General features: G+C 37.7%; 1 protein-coding gene and 1 long non-coding RNA gene across 2 annotated transcripts in view; one reads left to right on the top strand and one right to left on the bottom strand.

Annotated features, from left to right (window-relative positions):
* LOC124408758 (terminal nucleotidyltransferase 5C) overlaps positions 1 to 26846 on the top strand; it is a 62075-nt gene extending 35229 nt beyond the window's left edge. The window contains exon 2 of the mRNA XM_046885927.1: positions 25330 to 26846. Within this exon, the coding sequence (XP_046741883.1) occupies positions 25330 to 26646 (1317 nt within the window). The 3' untranslated portion in view covers positions 26647 to 26846. The remainder of the gene's footprint in view (positions 1 to 25329) is intronic.
* Positions 1201 to 26918, bottom strand: LOC124408781. Its single transcript, XR_006929468.1, has 3 exons — positions 26811 to 26918; positions 7191 to 7194; positions 1201 to 1238 (listed from the first exon to the last, which is right to left on the bottom strand). It is a non-coding gene; the product is annotated as an uncharacterized LOC124408781 (long non-coding RNA).
* Between the last annotated feature and the right edge of the window lie 659 nt (positions 26919 to 27577).

Genomic DNA, 27577 nt, shown 5'->3' with positions numbered 1-27577 from the left:
CCCGCGGTTTGCTCAGTTATTATCACCCGGACATATATATAAATATATATATATATAACACAATGTTGCGTGTCTGTTTATGTAATATATGTTCTTAGCAGAGGTTCTCTGAGATAACGAATATACGTGATATGTATGCACGTTCTTTTTCTAGACCGGAAGAGGCCAGCTCGCGCTGCTGCTTTCAAATCAACAAGCTATTTTACCCAAGCTTGAACCTCTTCCCCTTCGCTCGTATGTCACAGCTAAACCGCTAATCAGCAATCGTCCGGTCTAACAGAACTTGTTATGGAAAATTACAATTATTCATTATTTATTTGTTGTTTTTTTTTTTCTTCTTCTTCTTTTGTTTGCTTTACTTTACTTATTCCGGTAACGGTGGATGAAAAAACATCCCATTCTTGTAAATTCCATCATCTCTCGGGTACATCGTATGTATCGTTGACGGTTTTACAGGGTCTATAATTTTCTTTGTTTTTTAATTAAGAAACAATCACTTGGGGTGGGAAAAAAAAAAAAAAAAAAAAAACTATTCTTACTCTCGGATAATGAAATTGATTTATCGTCGGTGTCTCGGATCGAAAACTTGAGCTTTCTGGGGCGTTTTTTCATTTTTTTTATCAAAGTATTAAGGATTCTAACTCGCTCCCAGTGAAAAACCGATCTTCGGTTCTGCCGGCATGCAAGCACGCGGCCTGCAACACGTTAAGTGAGAGCGTTCCTATTACGGCAGCGTAATTCTCCCGTTGTTCGAATCGAAACGCGTGTTTTGGGTTACGGGGTCAGGGACACTTTGTCGTTCACTGACTGAAATACCTACTGCACTGAATTACTGAATGACTTACTGCATGATCGCCAGGCCTACGTCGTGACTGCTAAGCGCGGGCGTATTCTATTTTTCTATTTATATCTTACTATACCAGAATTCAATCTCCAGTAGATACCGATATAAACACAATCGCCGTTTAACCACCTTACGTCGCTAGATTAGAGACGAGAAAGTGCCAAATTTTGCTGTTTTTCCGTTTTTTTTTTTTTTTTTTTTTTCTTCTCTCTCTTGTCGCGTTTAATATAAATCGAAAAAAGATCGCGGAGAGGGAAAATCGGCGGAGATCGTTGGATTCTAACGCTTCTACGGGAGGTAATTTACGTTACGAATGTGAGTAAAAGTTTGATTGACTATAATACAAGTATCTGTGTAGGTACAACAACAACAACAACAACAACAACAACAAGAACTGCAGGTCCTGTCCGTCGAAACGTGACACTTGAACGAACGAAGCTGTCTGTTCGTGGCTTCGATTAAAAACTTGCCGGCCTTGTTACGATACACCCGCAACCCGCGGGCGCCGTTAACGCGCGGCGAACAGAGTAAAAGTAGTTACTTATACTTACTTACCTTATGCTATACGAGTTCACTTCTATACCTACCACCTACATTATACCTAAACGTAAATCTCGACTCTATGCTTGCAGGGCAAGTGTCCTGCGGTGTGGATTTCTTGTGCAACATATATGCCCGTTATCTCTCTATTACATACGTACACACATGTATGCAGACGCATTTATACGTCTACCTGTAACGTGGCTTTTAAATTAAGAACAAATAATTATGTGTTTAGTTGTTATTTTTTCATTGTATATATTGTTTAATACACACTGTTAGAAGAATTTAACTAAACATAATGCTTCTCAGCAGGTTCACTTTAGATTTGTGTTGGTGAATATGAAACACTTTTTTGTTATACTGATTTTTAAATTGGATTATTAACATTTGATTTATGAATTTTTCTTTCTTTTTCCTCACTTAAGAATATATTGAAAAATCGTTGAATTAATACAAAAATTTTAGTGCACTTAGATAATGGGACACTTTCTTTCTCTCTTTCTCTCTCTCTCTCTCTCTCTCTCTCTCTCTCTCTCTCTCTCTCTCTCTCTCTCTCTCTCTCTCTCTCTCTCTCTCTCTCTCTCTCTCTCTCTCTCTCTCTCTCTCAATATCCATGAATCAATCGGTATATGTATCGATTTAGTTTAACTGATAATTTATTGTAACCTGCGTATAACGTGAGAGGACAAATTAAACAGAGAAGATATATATTTTTCTTTTCTTTTTATGTCTTTTTATTACAGAAAGTTGAGTGGCGTAGATAGATACAAAATCTGTAAGATCCCAGGGTGTGAAATAATGCTTAGGAAAAGGAAAAACATACACACGTACATTATCGATATACATATTTACATAGATTTGCTACAAATTTTATCGTGTTCCTTGCAAATGTTATATTTGAATGATATATTATTACATAGTTGTTTAATTTATATGCAGTTTTGGGGGTTATTTTTTTTATATAATGTGCCATTTCAGGGTTTGCAGAATTATATGTTCGAGTTCTGCAGTTCCTTTACTTACATATATCGATTTATATTTAACTTATATTAATCAGCAATTACAATATCGTTAATATTTATGACGTATAATATTATATGAAGAAAAAAAAACAACTTATATCGTTATGACATGTGTATATGGCGCCCCTCCGCCCCCAAAAATACTTCAAATAATTCAGAAACTATTACCTAATTTTTTCACAATCTTACCCCAAATTTTAGATAATTTGCTTTGTCATTGCAGTGTCTTGTGCTAACAAGATGGGAAAAAACTTTTTATCTCAGTATATATATGTAATTGTCAAAGTAATAATTTTTCAAAAAATTTGTAACTGCGAGGTTTTAGTATGTATTAGTACTACTATCTGAAAAAAAAAAAAAACAATTCACATCAACATACCAGTCAATCTAGACGAATTGTACTTTCTCTAAATGGAAAAAAGTCAGATTCAAGGGTATGCAATTTATCTAGATTAACTGGTACGACGATGTGAATTTTTTCTCAGACAGTAGCACTATCGCTCGTTAAAACCTGGCAGTTACAGATTTTTTTAAACCTTATCACTCTTACAATAAAATATTATATATACAGAGAAAAAAAAGTTTAAAAGTCTGAAATTGTTTTTTTGAATTATTTCAAGTTACTTCGGGATAGTGGGGCGGAAAAAAATTCGTCAATATCCCAATTAAGGACCAGCCCAACATGTATACGTACGTAAATATGTAATTTAAACGAGTAAATAAATACGCGCATTTAACAAGTCAGGTTAACTTTGGATGGAGGCGAACGGGCAAAACGGCGGCGAACGTCCTTCAAGGACGCCGCGAACGGAGCAACCACCAGCAGCCGATTCCGTCTCCGTCTCAGTCTCCGTCTCCGTCTCCGTTAGTCTGCTGCGTTTAGTTGCCTGCCTGCTTCGTGCTCTTACGTCATCGTTCACCACCTTCACTTCGATTCTTCGCGCTCTGCGTTGTCTTAATGTTGTTCTGTATGCGAATCTTGTGCACCAGCGTCCCCCACCCCCGCCTTCGACACCCCACCACCTCTCCAATCTCGGCAATTTTAATTGGCCCAGTTCGTTTCAACCGCATTATAACCCGTTCGCGTAACATACATTTATGTGTACCTAGGTGCGATATATGTTAAATTGCCCAATATTCGAATCGATTCTTCCTATTGTAATCAGGCTATCTTGTTCGTTTATGTCAATGTTTAATCTATATGCTGCAATGTGTGTTTACATATATCTGTATATGTAGTATATTGTATAAGGAATACTGGAACGCGTGTTATTTGAAAGGTTTTTGGGGTTGCGAAGGGGTTAAAACACTGTCTTGTGGTATCTGATATATGAGAGGCAGCGTCGATTTTTTGTAAATTTCGACGATTTTATTGAATCCTGTAAAATAATTTTTTACCAAATGAACAATATAATGCAGCAGCAACACAGCTAGACTGGTGGATGCATTTATTTGTAGACGATTCGGTAGGTGGCGGATTCTGTATAACGTTAATAAACTGGACGTCGTCGCTTAGGTCAAGGCAAAAAAGTGTCCCGATCGTTCGACCGGCGATACCTTCTCGGTGTACGTGAAAAAATATACGTTTATACTACGTACGTATGTATGTTCGTACATGCAATGTGCAGGCGTATAATTCGCACGTGTCGCGAACGCGGCGCGCATACGGAAATACAAAAATTATCATTCTCGCCCGATGATAATCTCCGATTGATCGGCGTACGCTAATCGATCGCGATCGAGACTCTACGAGACATGATAATTAATTATAATTACGACAATTAAATCCCTCGCACTTCACGTATACCGCTATTTCTTTCTGCGCATCGCCTATTGTAATCGAAATTATGCAACGAACATCGTTTACTTCAGTCACGTTTTCCCCCGACACGACACTCGAAGTAATGAGAAAATCTCGTTCAAACAGGAGGAAAAATATCCGGGAATTTTGACTTGGTTGATATATATATGTATATATGTAAGGTCGTTTATGACTCCGTGTAGCGTACGTGTACGTAGTACGTAGTCGTACATATATGTATAAGTAATTCCTTCCTCCCTCCTCCTGATATAATTTGATCAGGAGTTGGCAACGATCCGCGTTCACCTATGTTACAAGAGACGCCGGTGATCGCTTATAGTTTACAGTTTAAAAAGATCGAAATTTACTGGCATTCAGCCGTGATAACAATATCGTATATAGACACGTAGAGATTCTATCCGTACTTGCATATTCATACATATTATGTATTAAATTATTATTTATACCAAAGGCAAAGGAATGTATACACTCTCTGGAAATCAGAGGAATAAAGAAGATCGGCGCGAGGCAAAATCGCAGAGTAATAAGGAAGATAAGCCTTCGCTTTCTGCATGTCAGTCGATGTCAGTAACTATACACACACAGAACTCCCTCTGCTTATCGCGAAGCTGCTAAATCAGCAAACAGCTGTTTTCTTTCTAGGCCTACCACGTATGTGTAGCTAATAGTCGGCTGCTGCTTGCTTCTAGCTGCAGCGCGGTCACCGAGTGGCGGTGGAAAGTCGCAGGCAGAGTCAGCGAGACGTGTTCACCTACACGTCAAATCTCCGGGCGCCAAACCACGGCCCCGGATTGCTCCGCGAGTGGGGTTTGTGGGGGGGGGGGGCGTCCGTCGGTGAGTCGCGTTGCACGAGCAGCCGTGTGTGTCGGGCGACGCGAGTGGAGTGAGTCGCGACGTGAGGATCGGTATTCAGTCGTCGGTCGGCCGTTCGCTCGCAGTGCTCGCTCGTCGTTGTCAGTCGTCAGTTTGCACGCCGCGGTCGCAACGTCGTCGTCGTCGTCGTTCGTCGTCGCGCCGTAGTTGTCGCTGACTCGACAGCCGAGCAACGCAACGCAACGAAACGCAAAGCAAAGCAAAGCAAAGCAAAGTATAAAAGTTCGTTTCTTCGCGAGAATAGGTACATTTATATACGATATACATATAAATATATATATATATATATATATCAGTTATGTTGAAAAAATAGTGTTTGATCGAACAAATCGAGAGGAACACAGTTTTTATTTTTCCTTTTTTTTTTCTCTTCTTTTATTTTACGCTATTGTTTCTTTTTTTTTTTTTTTTTAATTTATTTATATTTATTTGTTTTGCGTGTTTTTTTTTTCTTGGATCTTTAATAACCCGTTTACCGCCCTTCGGTACGCGTATGTAATTTATTAATTATTAACACGCGTGTGTCGCGGGGACGAAGCCGGACTTTGGGAGAAGGAAGAACTTTGGACGCGTGGTGCTGCTGGCTGCTCTTGTAAAGCGTGGGACGTTGTCGGCGACGATAGTTTTTCCATTGATTGTTGTTGTCGGTGGTGTTTCTTCTTTTCTTTCTTTTCTTTGGTCTTTTTTTTTTTCTCTCATTATTCTTCATTCTTTTACTATCGAACGTCGGAGGACAGTCGTGAAGAGAGTAGAAGAAGAAGGGATCAGAGATTTTCTTGTCATCGTAATATACATATATACGTCGAGCAATACTCGGGGGAAAGTATATATATATTATCTACCTTTATCCGAGAAGAGAAACAGAGAGTCTTCATCCATCCATCCATTCAACCTTTTCGAGAAAAATAGAGAACGAAATAGTGAGTCTGAGAGAAGAGAGACACTCGGTACGACGAAACGTCCACATCGTCGTCATCATCCCCCTTCTTCCTCCCTTGTTTTCACTCAACGATCGGAACGTCGTCGCGTTTCTTCTGAGAAGGATTTCTTCGAAGCTCGTGATAAGAATATGTGAGTACAGTACCTCCTACATATGCATATACACACGACGCTATATAACCTAATTAACACACGTTATAGTGGAAAAACGTTTTCCAGGATTTTAGCACCACGTATCTAATGTCCATTTGTTACGCCTCTACTGTATAACGTGTATGTGTCTCTGTACCATACGTATGTATGCCACATTGTACTCTTATATCGAAACGGAAGGGACAATGCTTCTAGAACCTCCCGGAGCGTCGCGACGCCGCGCGTCGAGATCTCGAATATTCACCGCTTCTCATCTCGTCTCGTATCTTCTCGTTTCGTTTCGATTAGTTTCTGTTTTTCGTTCTATTCGCCCTATGCCGACGCGGTGAAATGATGCGATTTTTTTTCACTTCTTTTTCTTCTTCTTCTTCTTCTTCTGTCGATTCGACATTTCTTTTTTCTTTCTTCCCGCCCTTAATTCCGCTCGACATATGTCTAGTTCATATATTACAACATCGTGCTGTTTTTTTCCGACGGTCGAGAGATCGAGTCTGCTGCTTATATATATATATTAGACTGTATCAAAAAAATTGACTTTTTTTTTTGAAAAATATACTGAAAATATTGTTCAGGATACCGAAAAAAAAGGCGCCTGTCAAAATGGGAGCTCTTAATTTTATTACTAAGAAGTGCCTCATCGCGATTTTCTACTTTCCATAAGAATAACATGGCAAAAATGGTTCTTGCTCCTTGCGATTTTTATAACTAGATAACGACGCGTCGTACAGAAAATTCATAAACATGTTTTTGTAGGAAATTGAACGTTCTACAAAAAAAGGTCTCTTGTTATTTTACGATAAATCTACTCCTTCAAAAGTTATTTGAGGTCCTTTGTTGATGTTTGACCTCCAGGGTCCTTGAAAGAAAATCATTTTCGTAATAAGAAAATAGTGATTTTTCTTTCGCGACGTTTTGTTGTTTGCGATAACGTTACCAACTTCAACCTCATCGTTCGAAACTCGAGATCCCGTTTCTTTTCTTTCTTTTTTTATACCAACCTATTGCACTCTTGTATGTTTCTCAATTTACTTTTACTTTAAACTTTGACGGAGGAGGAGGAGGAGGAGGAAACTTTTCACATCTTGTCGCTGATGTTTTACCCGAAACTTCGTTCATCCCTTATTTTTAGCGAAAATATATTCTTATCACGTTTTTTATTTTTATTTTTTTATTCTGCTTTCACCGGTAAATTCAGGGACATCGGACGTGTGTGATAGATTTTTATTTCCGTAACCGTTAATCGTAACAACGATAATTTTTTTTTTTTGGGTTACGATCAATGTATACATATGTTGAAATATAAAAATCCACGTGTCTCAAACGCGGAAAAGGGCTCAACAGTCCCATTCTATACGGAATCCTGAACAAAAACGCTTCGATACCTTTTCATTTGACACAGAGATAAGAAAATGGCGAAAACTCTACAATTCATACCATTTCTTTATTTCCGCGTCAAATCGAGTGAAAAGTTATTTTACTGTTTTCTTTGAGAATTGGGTATAGAATAAGGCTGTTGATAAGCCCCTTTTCGTCTTCCAGATACGTGGATACGTTTCGATATTCGAAGACCAGGGTGCACCCCTTTAATTGTAAAACGACTTTAAACCTTTTAAACTAGTAAAAAACGTGAACTTGTTGCCTTCTTCTATAATAATGATAATTAACACGTATAATGCTTTGCCGGCTTCGTATATAATCCGTTATACATTTATACATATATGTATATATATATATATATATATATATATATACATATATAAAAAAACATACGTGTGTAAATTATGTACCTTGCAATACCGTATCGTAATTATGGTAATTATTGTGATATGTAGTAATTACTACACATCAGGCGACTCATTCTAAAATGAGCAATGTTAGTTAATGAGTATTTATGTACGTACGTGTGTGTGTGTGTGTGTATGATAAGAATAAGCGAACACTTCGGCATAAACAAGTTCAGAAATCAGGAAAAAAATAACCTTACTTATAAAAGACCAACCGTTGAAAATGCCGCGAAGCGGAGGGAGATGCGAGTCGCATAAAAATAGGGCTACAATCCGATTTTATTAAATTATCACGGCTGAACCGAGTTACTTACTCACTACACTACACACACTTGCGATGTGTAGGTGCGTAGTTATCATCCTATAGTTAAGCAGATACGTATGTATGTATGTACATACATGTCCTCCTGCGTTACGGGTGAAGCGTGTTCTTCTCGTTTTTCTATCTGTTTTTTTATCTTGTTTAAATACATATATATATATATATATATAAAATTATATATTTTTTTCATTCCTTCTTTACTTATTTATCTCTTTCTTCCTCTTCAACTAATTAAAGCCACAATGTAGCGGTCTTTTCACGGTTATCCGATAACTTGTGTTTTAATCGCGGGCGCTCGTTCACTTGCTTATATATATATATATATTATGCATAATCATTTATTTCAAACACATGTACAATATATGTATCATTGTAATATGTGTGTGTATATATTGCATTAGTAGCAGATTGGATATAGAACTCGATTTTTTTGTTGTTTTCTTTTCTTTTTTTTATTTATTTCATGCTCAAATCTCATTCTTTTCACAACGTTTCACGTAGAAACAGAGAAAACTACACATAGACGATGCTTGACCGTCGTAATAACGTTTTTTTTTTTCTTTTAATTTTCTCATGCCGTTTTCACTCAATTACCATATACGATATCGAATAATTACCATATTAAGTGTATAATACAAAAGGTGTACGCATGCCAAACTCTGAGTCGCCTTAGGCCACAATTCTGCAAGACCTCGTCATGAATGTTGTAATTTATGTAATTGTATTCGCGACCTACCGGAAATACTACAAAATTTAACAATCTATTGGCAGTTGGGAGAACGTAGTACTCGTATGTATATTAATTTTTTTCCGGGGCGGGGGTTCAAGAACCGTTAACAATAATTGAATTACTGTAACAATTGAACAAGCAAATTATACCCGCTTATTTTGTTTTTTTGCCTCACGTGTGTCTGCGTACACAAAATTACAATTATTTTGGCAATTATCATCACGAGTGCGAGAGCTGCCATTCGTTAACTTCGCGGTCTTTGGACACTTCTGACTGTTGCGCCCACGGCGTGAAGGTATAGAGAACTTTCAACTTCGTTCGAAACTGGTTTAGAACACGTCCGATAGTCCGTTCCCTTACTCTTACCTCCTCCTCGCTTCTCGGGCTCCTTCCTTTCCTTCGTTTACTTCGCACCTCGTTTCCTTTTCATTCATATATTTATTATACATTCACGCGAATATAATAACGGCGATGACGAGCGGATGCATAGATGAGAGCGAAGCACTCGACACCTCGCGTTGATTTTTACTTTCTTGTTTTATTTTATTTTACTTTTTTTATTTCTTTCTCTCATCATCAGATCTACTCTCTCCTCCTCCTCCTCCTCCTCCTCCTCCTCCTCCTCCTCCTCCTCCTCCTCCTTACTTGAGGTAAGTGTACCAGTTATTGACACGCTTAGAGCCAATTATTGATCAGTTTATTTTCTATAATTATAAATATCCGGAAGAAATTTTGAACTTCTCGATAAATAAAACTAATTTCTAAAAAGTTAAAGACGCTACGAATTGATTTTCTTAATCATTTTCAACTATAAGGATCAAACAGATACAACTAAGAAGGCTCAATAATTGGGACAGGGTCAGCAAGTGTTACACTTACTTTACTCTCTAATAAATAATTTAGATTTCATTTGAACGATGATTAGCACGAGTCATTGATTTTTATTTATTCTTCTTTTTTCTCATCCTCCTCTTCGCACGCAAATTGTTGTACGTATATCACGTGGATCCGTAAACCGTATTAATTTATCGAGAGAATTTTTACACATATTTCGACAAAACTCTTGGGAGTAAGCCGAGACGTTTTTTTTTCTTTCACTTTTTTTTATATTAAACTTGTTTGTCATGTGTACATGCAGACGACACTTTCTGATCTGATTATGCATCACACAGTTTACCTACTTGCGTTTTGTTGACGTTGTCTGAACGACGGATTCGTGTCAAGTACGATTTGTAAATTGTAATGGTGGGTATATGGTATAGATGTATAGATACATATATATATATATATAACAATATGTGATATATACACACGTTATTATAGTTACATATTTCTAGGTATAACAGTTAATAGATAATTACACAACACAATATTTCGTTCAAATGTTCGCAACTTTCTATTCCTCTTACTCTTTTTTATTCTGAGAACGCGTAATTCTTTTGACATAATTCCAAAATTATAACGTCCTCTTGTTATTATATACATATGTAACTACACGCTTAACCCCCTCTGATTAATTATACTTTATACCTACAATAATTACGATACCTCGTGTAACATACGCGCGCGAACCTTGAGTCTTACTCACAGTCACAAGAGTCGCAATTATGATCGTAGCGATAATTGGCCACTCGACCTTTGTTGTTAAAATATGTATACCCAGCGCCGCCGATGTTGTTGCTGCACCGTTGGTTGGTTATGAATAATTTTTCTCTTCAAACTACTTGACTTTGAGGGGAGGGGGGTGGTTAATCCGATTAAAAAATAGCATACTTTTAGGAATTTTGAAACAAAAAATATGGTCAGCATAAATTTATTTATTAACAGAGCTTGTGATAAAGTGACATTCTAAAAGTATTCTATGAAATTTTTATCTAAAAATATGAAGAAATGAGCCAGCGACGGCAACTCTTAGTGGACGCCTTAGAAAAAGAAATAATCAAGACACTGTTTATTGACTAAAAAGCCAATAATTTAGCTATTATAGAAATGGCTGAAAAAAAAAAAAAATATGAAGATTTACGCCATAAATTGAAAAATTAATCATTAGTAAACAAGTGTTTGTTTGTTTGTTTTTTTTTTACTTACACAGAATCGTTAATACCAGGTCCATACTATAGAGAGCTTTTACCTTGAATGTCTGTCTATTCATTCACATTTTCACATTCCTGACGCGCATGCGCTATAAACCGTACTCGGGAGGGACGGAGACTAAAAACGCTCTATAATGTTGAAATGTTGTACATTCACGTGGCAAATTTTGAAATAATGGAAAATAAACTACCCCCCCTCCCCTCAAATTCGAAAAAAGTAAACTATTTTCATTTCTTTAAACTTTCGGCTCTTCAGTATTAAATTATATGCACAAGAGTGTTTCGGTATCGTTAATGAATTTTTTTTCTTCTATCGTTAACGTTAGCAAGGAATTATTTGTGGAAAAGAAGAAGAGAAAAAGATGAATTTATAAAAAGATATATCGTCCAGTGCTTGTTGTTGTTGTTGTTGTTGTTGTGTAGGTAATTTATACACGTACACGTATAATAAGAGAATGCGGAGAGATAGGTTACATCGTAATTGCAGACCTAACTCTAAAGTGGATCGTTAATTTTGTAGTTTGATTTAACCAACAGAGGGAACTCGCCGATAGGGGGAGGGGGAGAGGGGTAAAATTTATGTTCGTTAGATCAATTTTCCCCGAGAGAAATACCAATTACACTACAAATTGTGTGTCTATACTATGTAGAGAGGCACCTACTCGTTAAGGTGAAACGGCTCGTTGTGGGTGAGGGTGAATTTTCATTTCATTTCATTTCATTTCATTTTACCCCTCAATCTCTCCCGCGTACCCACATCTATAGTATTCTATGCTTGTATAATAATAGTATAATACGTATGTAGTCGTATACCTACAAGGTATATGTATATATATATATATATATATGCAATGACGTTAATTTGCTAAATTGATTTATTTATACGTATGTATTATACCTCTATACGTATAACGAACAATCTCTTCTCGATATGAAATTATTGTTATTAACAATATATAACAAGAATAATAAAAACAATAATAATTGTTATAATAATACCTCCGAGTGTATCTCGTTACTCGATTCTCAGTGTCAACCGTGCCTCGATCAGCCATCAATTAGCGCCCATTAACTTTATTATACACCCCCCACAGCGTGCAGCAATTAACGCAAAAAAAAAAAAATTGGATCCATTCCATCGAATCAATTCTATGTATCAAGTTGCCAAATATTTCATCTTCCGTACACTTTGTATTAATATATCTGTACATAAACGTTATATATATACATACTGCGTTTAAATGGTGTAATAATTATAATGTCAGCGTATATTATATATGTATATATATATATATATAGATAGATAGATAGATAGAATGTTCACATCGTTTATTGCTATACCTGCCAATGGTGAGGGGAAAATGCATGACCTGTCTATATATATGCATGTATATATGTACTTACGTGTGTAATGTACATACTCTACATAATACATGGCGAAATATTCCGTCGTTCGTCATTTGTTTACGGTACTCTGCGCACGAGATGACGCAGCAACAGTCGGCCAGCCAGGCAGCATCCGTCAATGTAAAGCTCTACATACGTGTACTTATATATATATGTTTGTACACGTTATACATGTGTGTTCATACACATGGCATACCTATATTTATAGGTATACATTCGTATAATGTCGAAGAGGAAAGAACCCGACGAAAGAAGAGTGAATGTCGTTGCTTTCTTTTATTATTCCGAAGGGTCGATGCGTTTTTTATTATTACAAAAAGAGAAAGAAGAAGATGAAGGAATGAGAGAATCTTTGACGGATATCGCCGTTTCATTCTTAGAAATTGTAAATATATATGTATCTAATCTCTTTTTAAAGTTTTGTTAATCTCGAAGTTGTGAGGTTTCTTGTTAATTAAAAGGTTTGATGTCAGTATCCCACGCAAAATACTTATTTCGCGGGTGATAATTGGCAGGTACATTATATATTTGTGCTTACGTGTTACGTGTTACGTGTAGAATTAGTGTATAATACCCGATGTAACTTAATTCCTATGGAATAAACCTACTTTTATACGTTTATTAGCGTGCATTCACACTGCTGATGCTGATTTTTTATGATGAATAGCTGCGTATTATGTTGAGAAATTATGTATTCCACACCAACTCGGCCAGTGTTAAAATATAAAATGATTTCGAGATTATCGGGACTTAACACTGGTCGAGTTGGCGTGGAATACTCCATATGTAATTATACATATAATATCAATTGTGGAATTTTTTTATTCATCATCTTTGTTTCTCTCATTGTCAAATCAATATTTGGAACATCCTTAGTTGTACTGTATATTACGGATTGATATCAGCTGGTACTATTCATGCTACATATGTATATACGTCATGTGTGATCGTCACGTGATTAAACTCGCGTCATGATTTTAAATGACTCGGAATTTTCTCTCATATGTATATTGTATATATATATATACATAAGCTTCTCACGAATGTTACGCGATGCGATGTGCACGATGTAAGTATGTAGATTGCATGACGACGTTTACTTTTTGTCCGTGGCTATAGAGTAGAATACCATAAGGCGAGAATTGCGCAATTCTGCGCTGCCGTGATGCATAGAATGCATGTCATGTGGTTATTCAAATACTTGTTTATAATTCACCGGTTAGTTCGTGTCGGTTAATAGATTGTCAAAATTATGTACCGTGGATATATATATAATAGAAATTTATTTTACAATTCGAGACTTTGTGCGGGCGAATGAATGAATGGATGGATGGATGGATGGATGGATGGATGATTAATAACTCCGTTCAGCATTTGTGCGAGAGATTAAAATTGAGATTAAAAAGAAGTTAGAGAATAAAAATAGAGCTATATTTATATGTATAGAGGGGTGTTAATCATCGTTACAACAGTTGCTATATATGTATATACATTAGGTTGGCGCAAAAAAACCGACAATTTTTTTTTTTTTTTTTTCGACTCTCGTGTGACAAAATGTTAGTTTTTGATGTTTTAAGAGCCCACTCCAAAGGACAGTTAAAAAAAAAAAATTTCAAGAGGTCGCTCCACATTTTTTAAAACGTCAGAAATCGTCAAAAACCGATTTTTTTTAAAACTATTTTCTCGTTACGGTATAATTTTATAAACAAAAAAAAAAACAAAAAATAAGTTTCCGAAAGTTTGAGTTCAACATTTGAGTTTTGAAAGGTCGCTCATAATTTTTTTTCAATTTTTTGGTGCACTTCTTTAAATCTTTTCGAGCGACCTTTTAATATTCATATTAAAATTTCATCAATTTTTTTTCTTCAATTTAGTAGGAAAGAATCGATAACAATACACCACGACATGAGTTAAAAAACAAACAAAATATTGAAAATATAATTTTTTTAATTTAATTTTTTGACGATTGTTGACATTTTAAAAAATTTGGAGCAACTTCTTAAAACTTTTTTTTCGAGCTGTCCTTTAGAGTGGGCTCTTAAAACATCAAAAACTAACATTTCGTCACACGAGACTCAGAGAAAAAAAAAAGTCGGTTTTTTTGCGCTACCCTAATATACATGTATACATAGAGTTATAATTACTATTCGTGTTCAACGTCCAAATTCGTGTTCCCTGCTGGAAACACATGCGCAGCACGTTTCAAAACAATTATTATTATCATTATTATTATTATTATTACCGTTACTATCATTATCGTAATCGTATTTTTAAAACGCCGGTATAGAGAAAATATATTTATAATATACATACATATATACATGTATAGACATTTTTTTTCTCTCTCTTCCTCTTTTCTTACCAAAGATCGATAATTGTCATCAAGTATGTACAGCACCTCATCGCACGAACGAAGAAAATTGTTTTAAAAGTGAGGAACTTTTCTTTTCTTTTTTTTTTTTTTTTATCGCGTGACACTATTTTCGAAGGAAGGACGTTGGTTATCAAATGAAATTATAACCGTGCTTACCTACGTTCTTGTAATTTAACGTGTCATTGACACCTGCTGCTTGCCGTCATCGATGTCTATATTACATGTATACATATGCATATACCTGAATCGTGTAATTTTTCGTCGTTTTATCACCTGCTAACCCACACCAAGTTTTTATTTTCTCTCGAAAGTGTCAACACCACACGATTTACACCACACCTAAGTACACACCTAAGTCTTGTCTTGCCTTGTCTTGTCATGCCACAGGTGCCTTGAACTTCTGTCTCTCTGTGCAATGTCGTATGCTTCATAATATACAAGCACGCTGCTACATTAAATTTTATGACGATTATACGATGTGAATTTAAAAGTGATTTTCCTATTTTTTTTTTTTGTCTTTTATTGTTTGTTTCTTCGTTTTTTTTTTTTTTTTTTTTCCCCTTCTGTTCTATTTGTTTCTATTTTCACAACGCAGAGTGTATATATTCTGTCCAAATTTTCTCGTAAAATCTTACATTCTAAATTTCTTCTTTACTTTATTTCTCGTTACCTTAACTTGACTTTTTTTTTTTTTTTTTTTTTTTTATTAATCAAGGCTAGCAGTATACCGGGTTACACCACGTCATCTCATTTCCGCCGTAAAAAATTTCCCGATTTCCGTGACGTTTATAAATAATAATAATAATAATAATAATAATAATAATCCACCTTGGCGTCGGAGTTTTATACATAAATTTATTTACACGACAAAGTTACATAACCGATCATCGATCCACTGAGGCGTATAGTATGTGTGTAGATATATGTATTGCGCTATGTACAGAAAAAGCATGCTTTATGTGCGTAGCGAAATAATAAAAATGTATTAAAAAAAAAAAGAAAAAACGAGGGTGAACAGGCGGGGAAGAAGAAAAAAATTGGAGAAAAAAAAAGAGATTGTGTCAGGAAGAAATTTTACGGCCTGACCGGGAAAAAAAAACAGAGAAAAAAAAAACAACTCTTCAGTGAAAATGTATATATGTATATGGTTATATAGTACACCATATACCACAACTACATACATCTACATCTATCTATACATATATATATATATACAATGTTTATGACAGAGAGAATAAACAATCTCAACACTGTCGCCATCGATGTAATAATGCATAGTTCTTGATATAAATCGAAATTATGATAATAACCGTTGAATCGTCAATTTTTATTCCAAGAAAGAAAAAAAAAATGTTAAATATTGATTTTTATCATGTACACGGTATACACGTTGAATTTATTATCACTGTTTGAACTAATAATGTCCCAGCTGCGGTTGGCTATCGCTATACCTAATACCTGTAACGAACCCGCCCCTCCCGCTAAATGCAAGGTATATGAATAATAATAATAATGATAATAACAAGAACAACAACACCGAACAATCGGTTGGCGTTAGGTCCGTCCGCTTGCAATCATTTCATCATCATCATCCCCCCCCCCCCCCCCCCCCCTATCGCCGTTCTCTGCGGAGAAGTGGGCGAAGGAACAAATTATAAACGGATGAATGGTGAACCCCTGTAACGCGTCTGACGTCACAGCTCGTTGAAACCCACCCTCTACCCTCCGCCCTCCGCCCTCCGCCCTACTCTTGACGAGAACCCAAATCGTCGCCCACGCGTTGGAATACATATACGTGGGAGGTTGCGCTGACGTTGGGGTTGAATTCGCGGATGGTGTGCTAGAGGAGTGAGGAGTGAGGAGTGAGGAGGGAGAAGGGAGGAGAGAGGAGAGAGGAGGGAGGAGGGAGGAGAATGGCTGTACCGAATAACAAGGCGGACGCGTGGGCGAGATGAGAAACTTGCGCGATAGGAAGCGATGATTCTCTTCCGGTTTGCAGCTTTAGTAACTACTCGAGCAAGACTGTTGTTGCTGCTGCTGCTGCTGCTGCTGCTGTCTCGGTTGAGATAACGGACCTTGTGCTTTTCTCGCCTTCTCTATTTTTTATATCCACCATTATTTTTGTTATTATTGTTATTACTTTTCTTAAACTTATTTATTATCATTTATCCACCGATTTTAATCATTTGAAAACTTTTGTCTCTTTTGGTATATCGTATGGATAATACATGCAGGTAGATAGGGATGGATATTATATTAGTACATATACGTGTATAAGGTTAAATATAGCGATGAAGAAATTTTCTCTCTCCGTTTATTAATGTTATATATTTTTTTTTTTTTTTTTTTTTTTTTTTATACACGATAGGCGACAGCGTCGCGATGTTACGTGTTTATCACGTCTCGATGATAGAACTGTGAGATAATCACTTTGACGTTGTATAATGGACGGAGATGTGTGTGTTTGCGTGTGGGTGTCTTCATCAACTGGTTGATTGAGATTATTTATGCATATCTTTTGCACTGTGGTTTTTTTTTTTTTTTTTTTTTTTTTTTTAATCGATACATTTAATAGCAATACCGTGATTTCTCGAGGATCGTTGAACAGCGTGACGAATATACTTTGGAATAATTTGTCAAGTTTTAGGGATTTATTGTTATTGAAAGATGATTAGGAGAAGAGGAGGAGGAGGAGGAGGCATTAAGCTTATGCAGTGTGTGATGAAATACAAAAGATAATATTTTCAACATAATCGTTATCTCGCGCCGGATGACGATCAACGAAATTGCGAATCGAACGGACTAATCGTTTGAATTAATTAACGATTTTAACATTCGTATGAATATTTATTCATAAGATATGTGGCTAATGTTTATACTATAAATTGCAAATGAAGAAATTCGATGTTATCGGCATCGTTTCGTCCTTTCGATGAGAGAGAAAAATGGCATAATACCCACCTCTTAATTGACGAATATGTTGGAATGAAAAAGAATTTATTTACACAAGAAGACGAAATGTGAAAATGGAGAGAAGAAAAAACTAACAAACACAAAATCAATTTGAAATACCATGTTGCAATGACGTCGTTGGTAATTTTTTATACGTTTGTATCCAATAATAATAATAATAACAACAACAATATAGATATATATATATATATACAGCAACTCAGAAACGACGATGAACTTTGTTTTCACTTTCTACTTGGTTTACAGACGCCGCGTATAGATCGTGATGAATAAACTTGGTTTTAATAATTATTTTAATATCGTACACAGCTGTGGCGCAGAACTTCACCTGTTACACGAATATCTGATATAAATTTATGTACATGATATCGTGTATTATAATAATACTTATGACGTATTACCACCCACATATGAAAATCCTCGAACCAGTCTGCGTCGATTATCGTTAACGTCATAATACGATAGATAATTTATTATAGTCATATACTTTACATACAAGTATTTACTTTTGCGCGGTGTATAAATATTACATTATACAAGTAGATATATATATATTTTATTTGACAAGAAAAAAAGAAGATAATGGAGTAGAAATTATTTATTGACGCGATAAATATTTTTTTTATTTTTTTTTATTTCAATTTTTTTTTGGGTGTGAGTTCTGTCTACCTTTGATAATATCTTTCACAATAATAATAGTTATTATTTCGTTCGGAAATTTCGTTGTTACGGATGATGAACTTCGAGGAATGAGGAGAAGAAAAAGAAGAAAAAGAAGAAGAAAATTAATAATAAGAAGACAAAAATCAAACAGTTTCGTCAATTATTTTTCATCCTCAATTTGTGATCGCAGAAAGTATATGAATTTGCACAGTTGAGCCTCTGCTTTATCAGTCAACTTTTAACAATTATACATACATACATATTTCAACATAGCATGTCACGCTATGTCTACCTATATATATATATATATATATATCTATATAGTAATGCAAATGGCGTTCCGACGTGCGAATCGTGCGATGATGATCGTCGTTGTTGTCCGATTTGCCCATGCCTGACACCTAATTATTAGGAAGAACCGGGTGCGTAAATTGAATCACACAGGTTATCACGCGTGACAAGCTTTTTCAGTCAGTTGTCAAAGCCTCGATCGCATTCTCTGACGTTTAAATTGTGCAGGAATATTATAATGCGTAGTAATATTTTTCTCCCCCCCCCCCCCCCATCCCCCCCCCCCCACGTGTCGCAGTTAATTCTTTGATTAGATAAACGTTGTAAAATTGGCGAAACGATTCAAGTTTAAACTCGGCTTAAAATCCGTCAGATGACTCACAACTGTACACCACCATATTTTAGAAATGCTAGACGGTATCCAGACGTACGTATAGAAAACGGTGTACAAGTTATTGTACCGTTAAAAAAAAAAAAGAAATTAATAAAATACATCATTTTAATGTTTATATAAGAATATTGGATTGAGTTATTGAAAATTGATTTTTTCCATACCGTTAAACTCTCTGATTGATCATCCCTCTGTGCGGCTATATTTTTCTTTTTTTTTTTTTTGTTCGTTACTACAAGCTTTATAATATGTTATTAATTATTTATATATATATGTATAATACTATTTGATAAAATCACAGGATTTTCAATCACACCGAGGCAATTTGACAATGAAAATAAGGGAATGAATCGGAGGGTTGAAGTGAAGTTGAGAGAAATAACGAAGCAAATAAAAAATTGGCGCATGGCTGTCTGGGCGAAGCCCGCGAGGGATAACCTCGCGAAGGTCACACCGAGTAGCTCTTCCTGGGGGTATCTGCAGGGTTTCCTTTCCTTCTCTTCCCCTATTTATTCTCTCACCTCAAGCAGGGACTGCTCACTTTCATCCTCTCGCCTCACCTGCCTTTTATATTATGTATACGAATGTCATCCAGTAACTGCACACACCTAATTAGTCTTGCAGTGCGTTACGTGTAACGTTTTATGGTTTTTGTATACACGTAGAGGGTAGAAACGCGTTTTGTCCGTTTTAAAGTATACATTAGGGTGGCGCAAAAAACCGACTAGTTTTTTTTTTTTTTTTTTTTTTTCGAGTCTCGTGTGACAAAACGTTAGTTTCACACTTTCAACACTTTCGAAGATCGTTCAATTCTGCGTAAATTGCGACCAAGACTAATGCGATATCATAAAATTTCGCTGAGTTGTAGAGATTTGAAAAAAAAAAAACGCTTCGATTCACGTGTATTTTATATGGGAAATCTTTTCACGCCCTGGGCGAGTACTTAATATTAATATTAAGGGCTATAACTTTAAGGGGATTTTTTGTTCGACATATAGAAGAAAATTTTCGATGGGGACTGAGAAAAAAAAAATAGTCGTTGAAAAAAAAAAAATCGCCCTAATACTGTACTATACTATACTATACTTTATGGGTACAGTTTTATTAATATTCTAATATATCAATATGCAGTCCGTATGTATATGTATAATGCAGTACGACGACCCGGGAACAACTGGGACATCCTTCGGCATTCCGCAGACAATGACCTCCTTTCGTATTATGTATACATATATTTTATACGATTAACACCGCGTGCGTTTCACTATTTCTTCTCCTTCTTCTCATCCTTCTTCTCCTTCTCCTACCTACTTGTTACACATATCGTACATACGTGTGACTCGTTTGTTGAACGGAACAAATTAACGTTTCGTTTTCACTCTTTGCAACCTGAACCTGAATGCGAGAGAGCATCCTACACACGTTTAGTATCGTTGATACTCAGTGTCTGACTACTACTTCTACTACTTATCGCCTCTTCTTACAAGACTACTCATTTAACTCGTAATTACTTTGATATTAGTTGTTGGCACTTGGCATAACACTCGTTTATGTTTTCGCAATCGTGCGTTGGTTGATGGTTCATTGTACTAATTGGTAATGAAGATGTTGTACAGATTGTTCGAGGTTGGCTCGGAGTTGAGGAATTTTTCAACTTTAACCAACGCGGTTGTCTAATGGACCGTTATTATACGATCTGAATGTATGATGCATGCCACTAGTCATCAGTACAGTAACAAATCGAAGTTATACTTGTTATGCCACATTCGTTATATACTATACGGCGACTAAGTACTTGTTTTATTATACATATATCGCGTACCGGAGGCATCATCGCTGCTCGCTACTACCGACTATATGAACTCTGGGAAGAAAGTATTAAACCAGTTTTCAATAGTTCAACAAACCATATACCATGTGTACATTAACTTTTTCATCAAACTTGTCTCTCACATGGACTGACTGACGGATGAATATTTAAACATTTGAATATATTATTTACAACGGAAGAGTAAATATATAGCTGAAAACTGCCTGCGTGTATACAGTTTGCAATTAATAATCCAGTCTTTTTTTAACGTCGCAATGAAACTTTGTAGCAATATTCTACGTCCTATAGTCTGCTTTTAACACTATATACGTATGTATCTAGGTATAACTGCCAGATGATCGCAATTTACCTCTGAAACGATCGTTCGTTCGTTGATTCATTTATTTATTTATTTATTTATTCATGTGTTCTAACTTATTCACACCTAGTATAATCGTTTTATATGTATAGCTGATGCCCTTGCAGCAGCTTCGTCACCCGTTGTTCCCTGTATGTAACGAAGTTCAAATCGATTACGGAATACTGTAGTATATCTGTATAGACACTCGTCGAATTGACGAAGAAAGTAATTCGTCCGACGGTATAATTTATATACGGTATCTAGATATACATTCAATATATCAGGCTGAAGTTTTATAGTAAGAGGAAAAAAATTGTTTTTGCTAGATTTTCAGAATTAGTGAATATCTTTTTTCGCATAATGGTTTACTTAAATTTCGGAAATTCCACAAAGATGCGAATTAGCGATTTTTTACTAAGCATTCATCGTTACGATAACGTTGCTAATAACTTTTTACTCGTCATTTAATCTACTCGCGGTGACACGACGATTATAAATATAAACTTATCCGCAGCACGAGTTTTTGCAAGTAACTTATACTTTTCGTATGAATTATTATATTGCATGTATAAGTGGCGCGCAGAGGCTTGGAATCAACGAGCATCATCTCCTTCCGTCACAAACGGGGTTAAATTCAACTTCTCAGAATGTTATATATCGTTTCTTCTTCTACATTCTGTACCATTATTATACAATATAGTACACTTACCTAGAATTCTCGACGAGCAGCTATAAGTTAAGCACTCTTCCTTCGAGTATACACCTATCATGAATAATCGAAGAAGACAAACCGCGTTCATAATTCAACCATGCCCATGCCGCTCTAGCCAGAAGGCATAATATAAATACATACCTATACGGCTGTGAGAGTTCCACGCGACGAATACCTACGTTCAGGAATGACCTTTGTTATATAAGTACCTAAGTAGAATTTCGCTCGCGAACTATCCGCGTTTGCTTCTCTTTACCTTACATCCAACCAACCCTTTGGTATTAGACTCGAAGTTCCGCAATCGTGACGATTCGATCATAATTTCACATAAGAAAGATTTAGGTATAGGTATATAAGTATGTATGCATGAGTCTCGTTCGTTCACTTTATTCAGGGAAAAACATTTCTTATCATTGTTAAAGATATCTTATGGTTTTCGTGTTATCACGTGTTATCACGTGTTATGGGGTATTTCACGCGATACGAAAGCGGTTTTGACGTCCGGCTTAGAATTCAGTTTATCACTATCTTGCGAAGAATCTTTCATGTAATAGACTTTTGGCTCTTGAAAATTCAACTTGTGAACTTGACTTGTGAACAATTCCTTGTTCGATTACGATTTACGGGCAGTTAAGAATTATTTGGGATTCAAAACTATGGAAGACTTTTCAAAAGACAGTGAGGAACGAGGTTTTAGCCGTAAGTCAAATTCACTGAACATGGACGCGAAAAGCCTTTCCGTTTCGCGTGGAATACCCCATATATTGAATCTGAATATAAACTACACACAAAACTTTTCTCTAATTCATCGACTGTGCATGAATGGATGTAGACACGATTTACGAGTTGCGTTAAATGCTGCAGTCGTAGGGCGATTGACAAGTTTATAACGCACCTACCACCGGCTACTACGTCTTAGGCGGTAGTGGTGGTGGTGGTGGTGGTGGTGGTGGTGGTGGTGGTGGTGGTGGTGGTGGTGGTGGTGGTGGTGGTGGTGGTGGTGGTGGTGGTGGTGGTGGTGGTGGTGGTGGTGGTCGTCGTCCAGGTTGTAGGTAGGTACTGTAACTTAGGTAGCCAGCTGCTCGTTCCCGGGTCGATATAACTCCTCTCCACCCCGTTGATCCACCCCCTCTTTCTTCTTTCTTCTTCTTTTCCTTTTCCTCCTCCTCATCGTCGTCCCGGGTTTGGTCCTCCTTGTCCTCCTCGTCCGAAGGAAGAGGAGGAGGAAGAAAAAGGAGAGAAACATTCAAGGTGGGCGTGTAACGCGAACAACCAAGTTGTATGTACATGCATACATAGATAGACAGATAAATAGATAGACAGAAAGATAGATACGTCCATCCATCCATCCATCCACCCGCCTCGGGGAAATTATACATCATCTTCAGAAGGGAGAACCTCGCTCTCCATCGCCGCCAACACAGCGAAGCATCCGAGACGCCCCCGCGTTTTCGCCCCCCGCCCCCTCACCTCACCTCCTCTCCTCTTCTCTCCTCTCCTCTCTTCTCCTTCGGTTACCCAGTAACTCAGTCACGCAGTTTCGATACGCCCCCGCGGCTTTTCCCCCTTTATCGTGACGTCATCGGGAGCTGCTGTTGCGTCGATTGAGCGGCGGCGCGTCGTGCAGGCGGCTCTTTGCGTGCGTTGATCCATCTCCTCTCCTCTCCTCTCCTCTCCTCTCCTCTCCTCTCCTCTCCTCTCCTCTCCTCTCTCCTCTCTTAGCTTCGCTTCTACTCGGCACGAGCTGAATCCGCTCCATTCTACACTTTCGCGTCTCGCCTAGAGGTCGCCGCGTTTACCGCTTCGGGCACGTTCGAGGAGGTTCGCAGCTGTTCTCCACTCCGTGATACAGTAGTTACCAGTTACCAGTTACCAGTTGCCACTTGCCAGTTACCAGTTGCCTCTGCGTACCTATGTACATACATACATACATACCCACTACACCCGACACCTTTCACTCGGTGCCGCGTTACGGCCTCTCTTGCCTGCCTGCTTGTGCCCACTGCATCGTAGTTTGACGTTTAGTTTACTGCTGCCCGCTGTAAAGACGCCTGTTGTAGCTACGACGCCTTGCGTCACACACTATCTGACAGTCAGTCAGTCAGTCAGTCAGTCAGTCAGTCAGTCAGTCAGTGAGTCAGTGAGTCAATCGACGTTTGACTTGTTGTGTCGCGCTCAGCTCTCGATATATTGTTATATTATGTAAGCGTATAATGTACTGCACAAATGCAGCCGATATTGTTTTTTATTAATTATACCTCACCGATGTTCGAATCGTGTTCGTGCAGTTATCCTCTCGTGAAAGTGTTACTTACGTACCACGACTACGCATCGCATGATTCATCGTTACAATTTTGTGCGTTTTAATATTCTTTTTTCGTTTCTTATTTCTTTTTTCCTTTTCTCTCGGACTTTTTGCATCGCATCGATAAGTGGTATACATCAGGGAAAAGGTTTCCTTTTGCTACCCTTCTGTCATACGGAGGAACTTGCCAGTTCACCATATATATATATATATACACTATAATAGGTACCGTGTTATGTTATAATATGCATGTAATGTATAACTTGTTTTGCGACGCGTAATTGAAATTTCCTATATTATAAACTATTTGTTACCTTTTTTTTTTTTTTTTTTTTCACTTGTTTCTTCAAACAACTGGGGTGAATACTTGGAGTGAAAGTTATTTACGTTTGCACAGAGTTGAGTAGAGTCATTTATATACGTATACTTATATTACAGATTGCGCAAACTAGTGGTACGGATTTTTGTACTTTTACCGATTGATGAGAGAAGCCTGTACGGACGATCGTCGTGCGCGATGTGTTTGTAAAATCGCATATAACTCGCGACTTGTATATACGCGTGACTCTTCATCGTCGGATCCTGGTGTCACGTTATCGGATGCTACACGATCGTATTGTTCATTCGAAATGTTTTGTGTTATAACTTCAGCGTGCATGTGGGTTCGAACTTACCCCGAAAATTTGAATCGTCGTTGATCGTTTGATCGGTTGTAACCGGTTGAAAAATCGAATATTATCTTGTAAAAGAAAAAAAAAGAAAAAAAAAAAAAAAACTTTTCACGTAAAACTGGTTTGATTCTCAAACCGGAAGCAATACTTGGGTGATTGTGATTATATATATATATATGTAACGTTGAACTTTTCCAAGAGATAAATAGTGACGAATTTTTTTTTTTTTTGCTCTGCCTGTTGCAGTGTGGCTCATTGGACATTGGCGAGGAACGCCAGAAGCGGGTTACCATGATGGAGTCTCTTTGCCAAGTGAACAACAACAATGAGAACAAAAACAGCAACAAGAACTGCACTACCAACAACACCCCGGAATGTCAAGACCCTCAACAACGACTCGCAGTTCTGAGTTTCGAACAGGTTCGCCGGTTGAACGACGTGATGAACGAGGTTGTCGGTATTCACGGTAGAGGAAACTTCCCGACCCTCGAGGTCCAGCTACGGGATCTGGTCACCGTTGTGCGCAGCAAACTCGAGGCCGATCCCAGCGACGGGGGCGCCGGAATGAGGGTTAGAGACATAAGGCTTAACGGCGGCGCTGCCTCCCACGTCCTGGCCACCGAGTCCCAGACTTACAACGACCTGGACCTGATATTCGCCGTCGAGCTATCGAGCGGCAGGAATTACGACAAGGTCAAGGCCGCGGTGCTGAGCTCGTTACTCGACCTTCTGCCGGAGGGTGTGAGCCGAAAACGCATAACCACCTGCAGTCTGAAGGAGGCCTACGTCAGCAAGATGGTTAAGGTCAACAACGACGGCGACAGGTGGTCGCTTATATCCTTGGGAAATTCACGGGGTCACAGAAACGTCGAGTTGAAATTCGTCGACACTATGAGGCGGCAGTTCGAATTCTCCGTAGACTCATTCCAGATCGTGTTGGACTCGTTGCTACTATTCTACGAGTGCAGCGAATTACCGATCGGTGAAAATTTCTATCCAACCGTCGTCGGTGAGTCGGTATACGGCGATTTTCAGGAGGCCCTTTATCACCTTCACAAGAAACTCATATCGACGAGGCATCCGGAGGAGATTAGGGGCGGTGGTTTACTCAAGTATTGCAATCTACTTGTCAGACTTTACCGGGCATCGCAACCGGACTATATAAAGACCCTTGAGCGATACATGTGCTCGAGATTCTTCATAGACTTTCCCGACATCGAGCAGCAGAGGATCAAGCTCGAGAATTATCTTTGGAATCACTTCGTCGGACCTCAGGAAGAGGGTCTTAAGTACGAATACCTTATGCTGCTCTACAACGTCGTCGAGGAATCGACGGTCTGTCTTATGGGACACGAACGGCGGCAGACTTTAGCACTTATTAAAAATCTCGCCTGTAAGGTCTTCTGCGAGGAACAGCAACGGCTTATCAGTCAGCACCAACCACCACCGCCCCCGGGACCACCGGCCACCTTCGTTTACGCCGCGAACGGTTATTACTACGCACCCGTTATACCGGCGTGCTACACCTGCACATGCAACTCGTGGATGGCCTGTTCCTCGTGATGCGACATCGCCGAAGGGGCGATCTCCCGATGCGACGATCGGAACCCGTCGACGACGAATGCTTCTTCTTATAACGCCGCCGTCGCCGTCGCCGCCGTCGCCGTCGCCGCTGTTGCTGCCGCCTCGTCCAAGCTGATATTTCCACTTGCTGCAGGAACGACGACAACGACAACAACGACAACAACAACAACAACAACAACAACGTCAACAACAACGTGTCATCTTTTTCATCGTCGTAACAATCATCCTTTGAAATATCCAAACTTTCTTACAACCCTTGATAACGCTACGATTACAGTCGACGATTATTATACTGTAAATCGTGCTGCTGCGTTATTATATTTACCAGCAACGTTGCTGGTTGTGCATCGACCCTCGTTATTATACCGTAATAAATGTAGCAATCGCGTCGTCGTCAACGACATATAACAAATCATCTTCTGTGCGGTGTGTTGTGTTTATTTTATGGTTGTTTTCTTTTTCTTTTCCTTCGTTTCTTTACTCTTTTTTTTTTTCTAGTATTTTTTTCTTTCTTTCTTTCCTCCTTCCTCTCTTTCTTCGCCTTTTCTCGTTTTCTATTTCTCACGGTTCATTTTCCTTTTCTCTCTTCCACGCCACCCTCCCCTGTTGAAAACACACTTACGCATATGTTTACATATACATATATGGTATGTTACAGTAAGGACAATATACGTGTTATAAACTGAGACTATATATGTATATATATGTGTGTGTATATATACATATACATATACATATATATATATATATATATATACACATATATATTGTATAAATATTATACATCTCGAGGAATATAAAAAGAAGATGATGAGAAGAGGATGATAAAGATGATCGTATTAACGGTTACAAATTTAACGGTGAAGACAACAAAACCTGTTGTTAGAATTTTTTATTTTATTTAAAAAAA

Source organism: Diprion similis, chromosome 1 (assembly GCF_021155765.1).
Source record: "Diprion similis isolate iyDipSimi1 chromosome 1, iyDipSimi1.1, whole genome shotgun sequence".
Classification (NCBI taxonomy): domain Eukaryota; kingdom Metazoa; phylum Arthropoda; class Insecta; order Hymenoptera; family Diprionidae; genus Diprion; species Diprion similis.
This window is presented reverse-complemented; position numbering and strand designations above follow the sequence as displayed.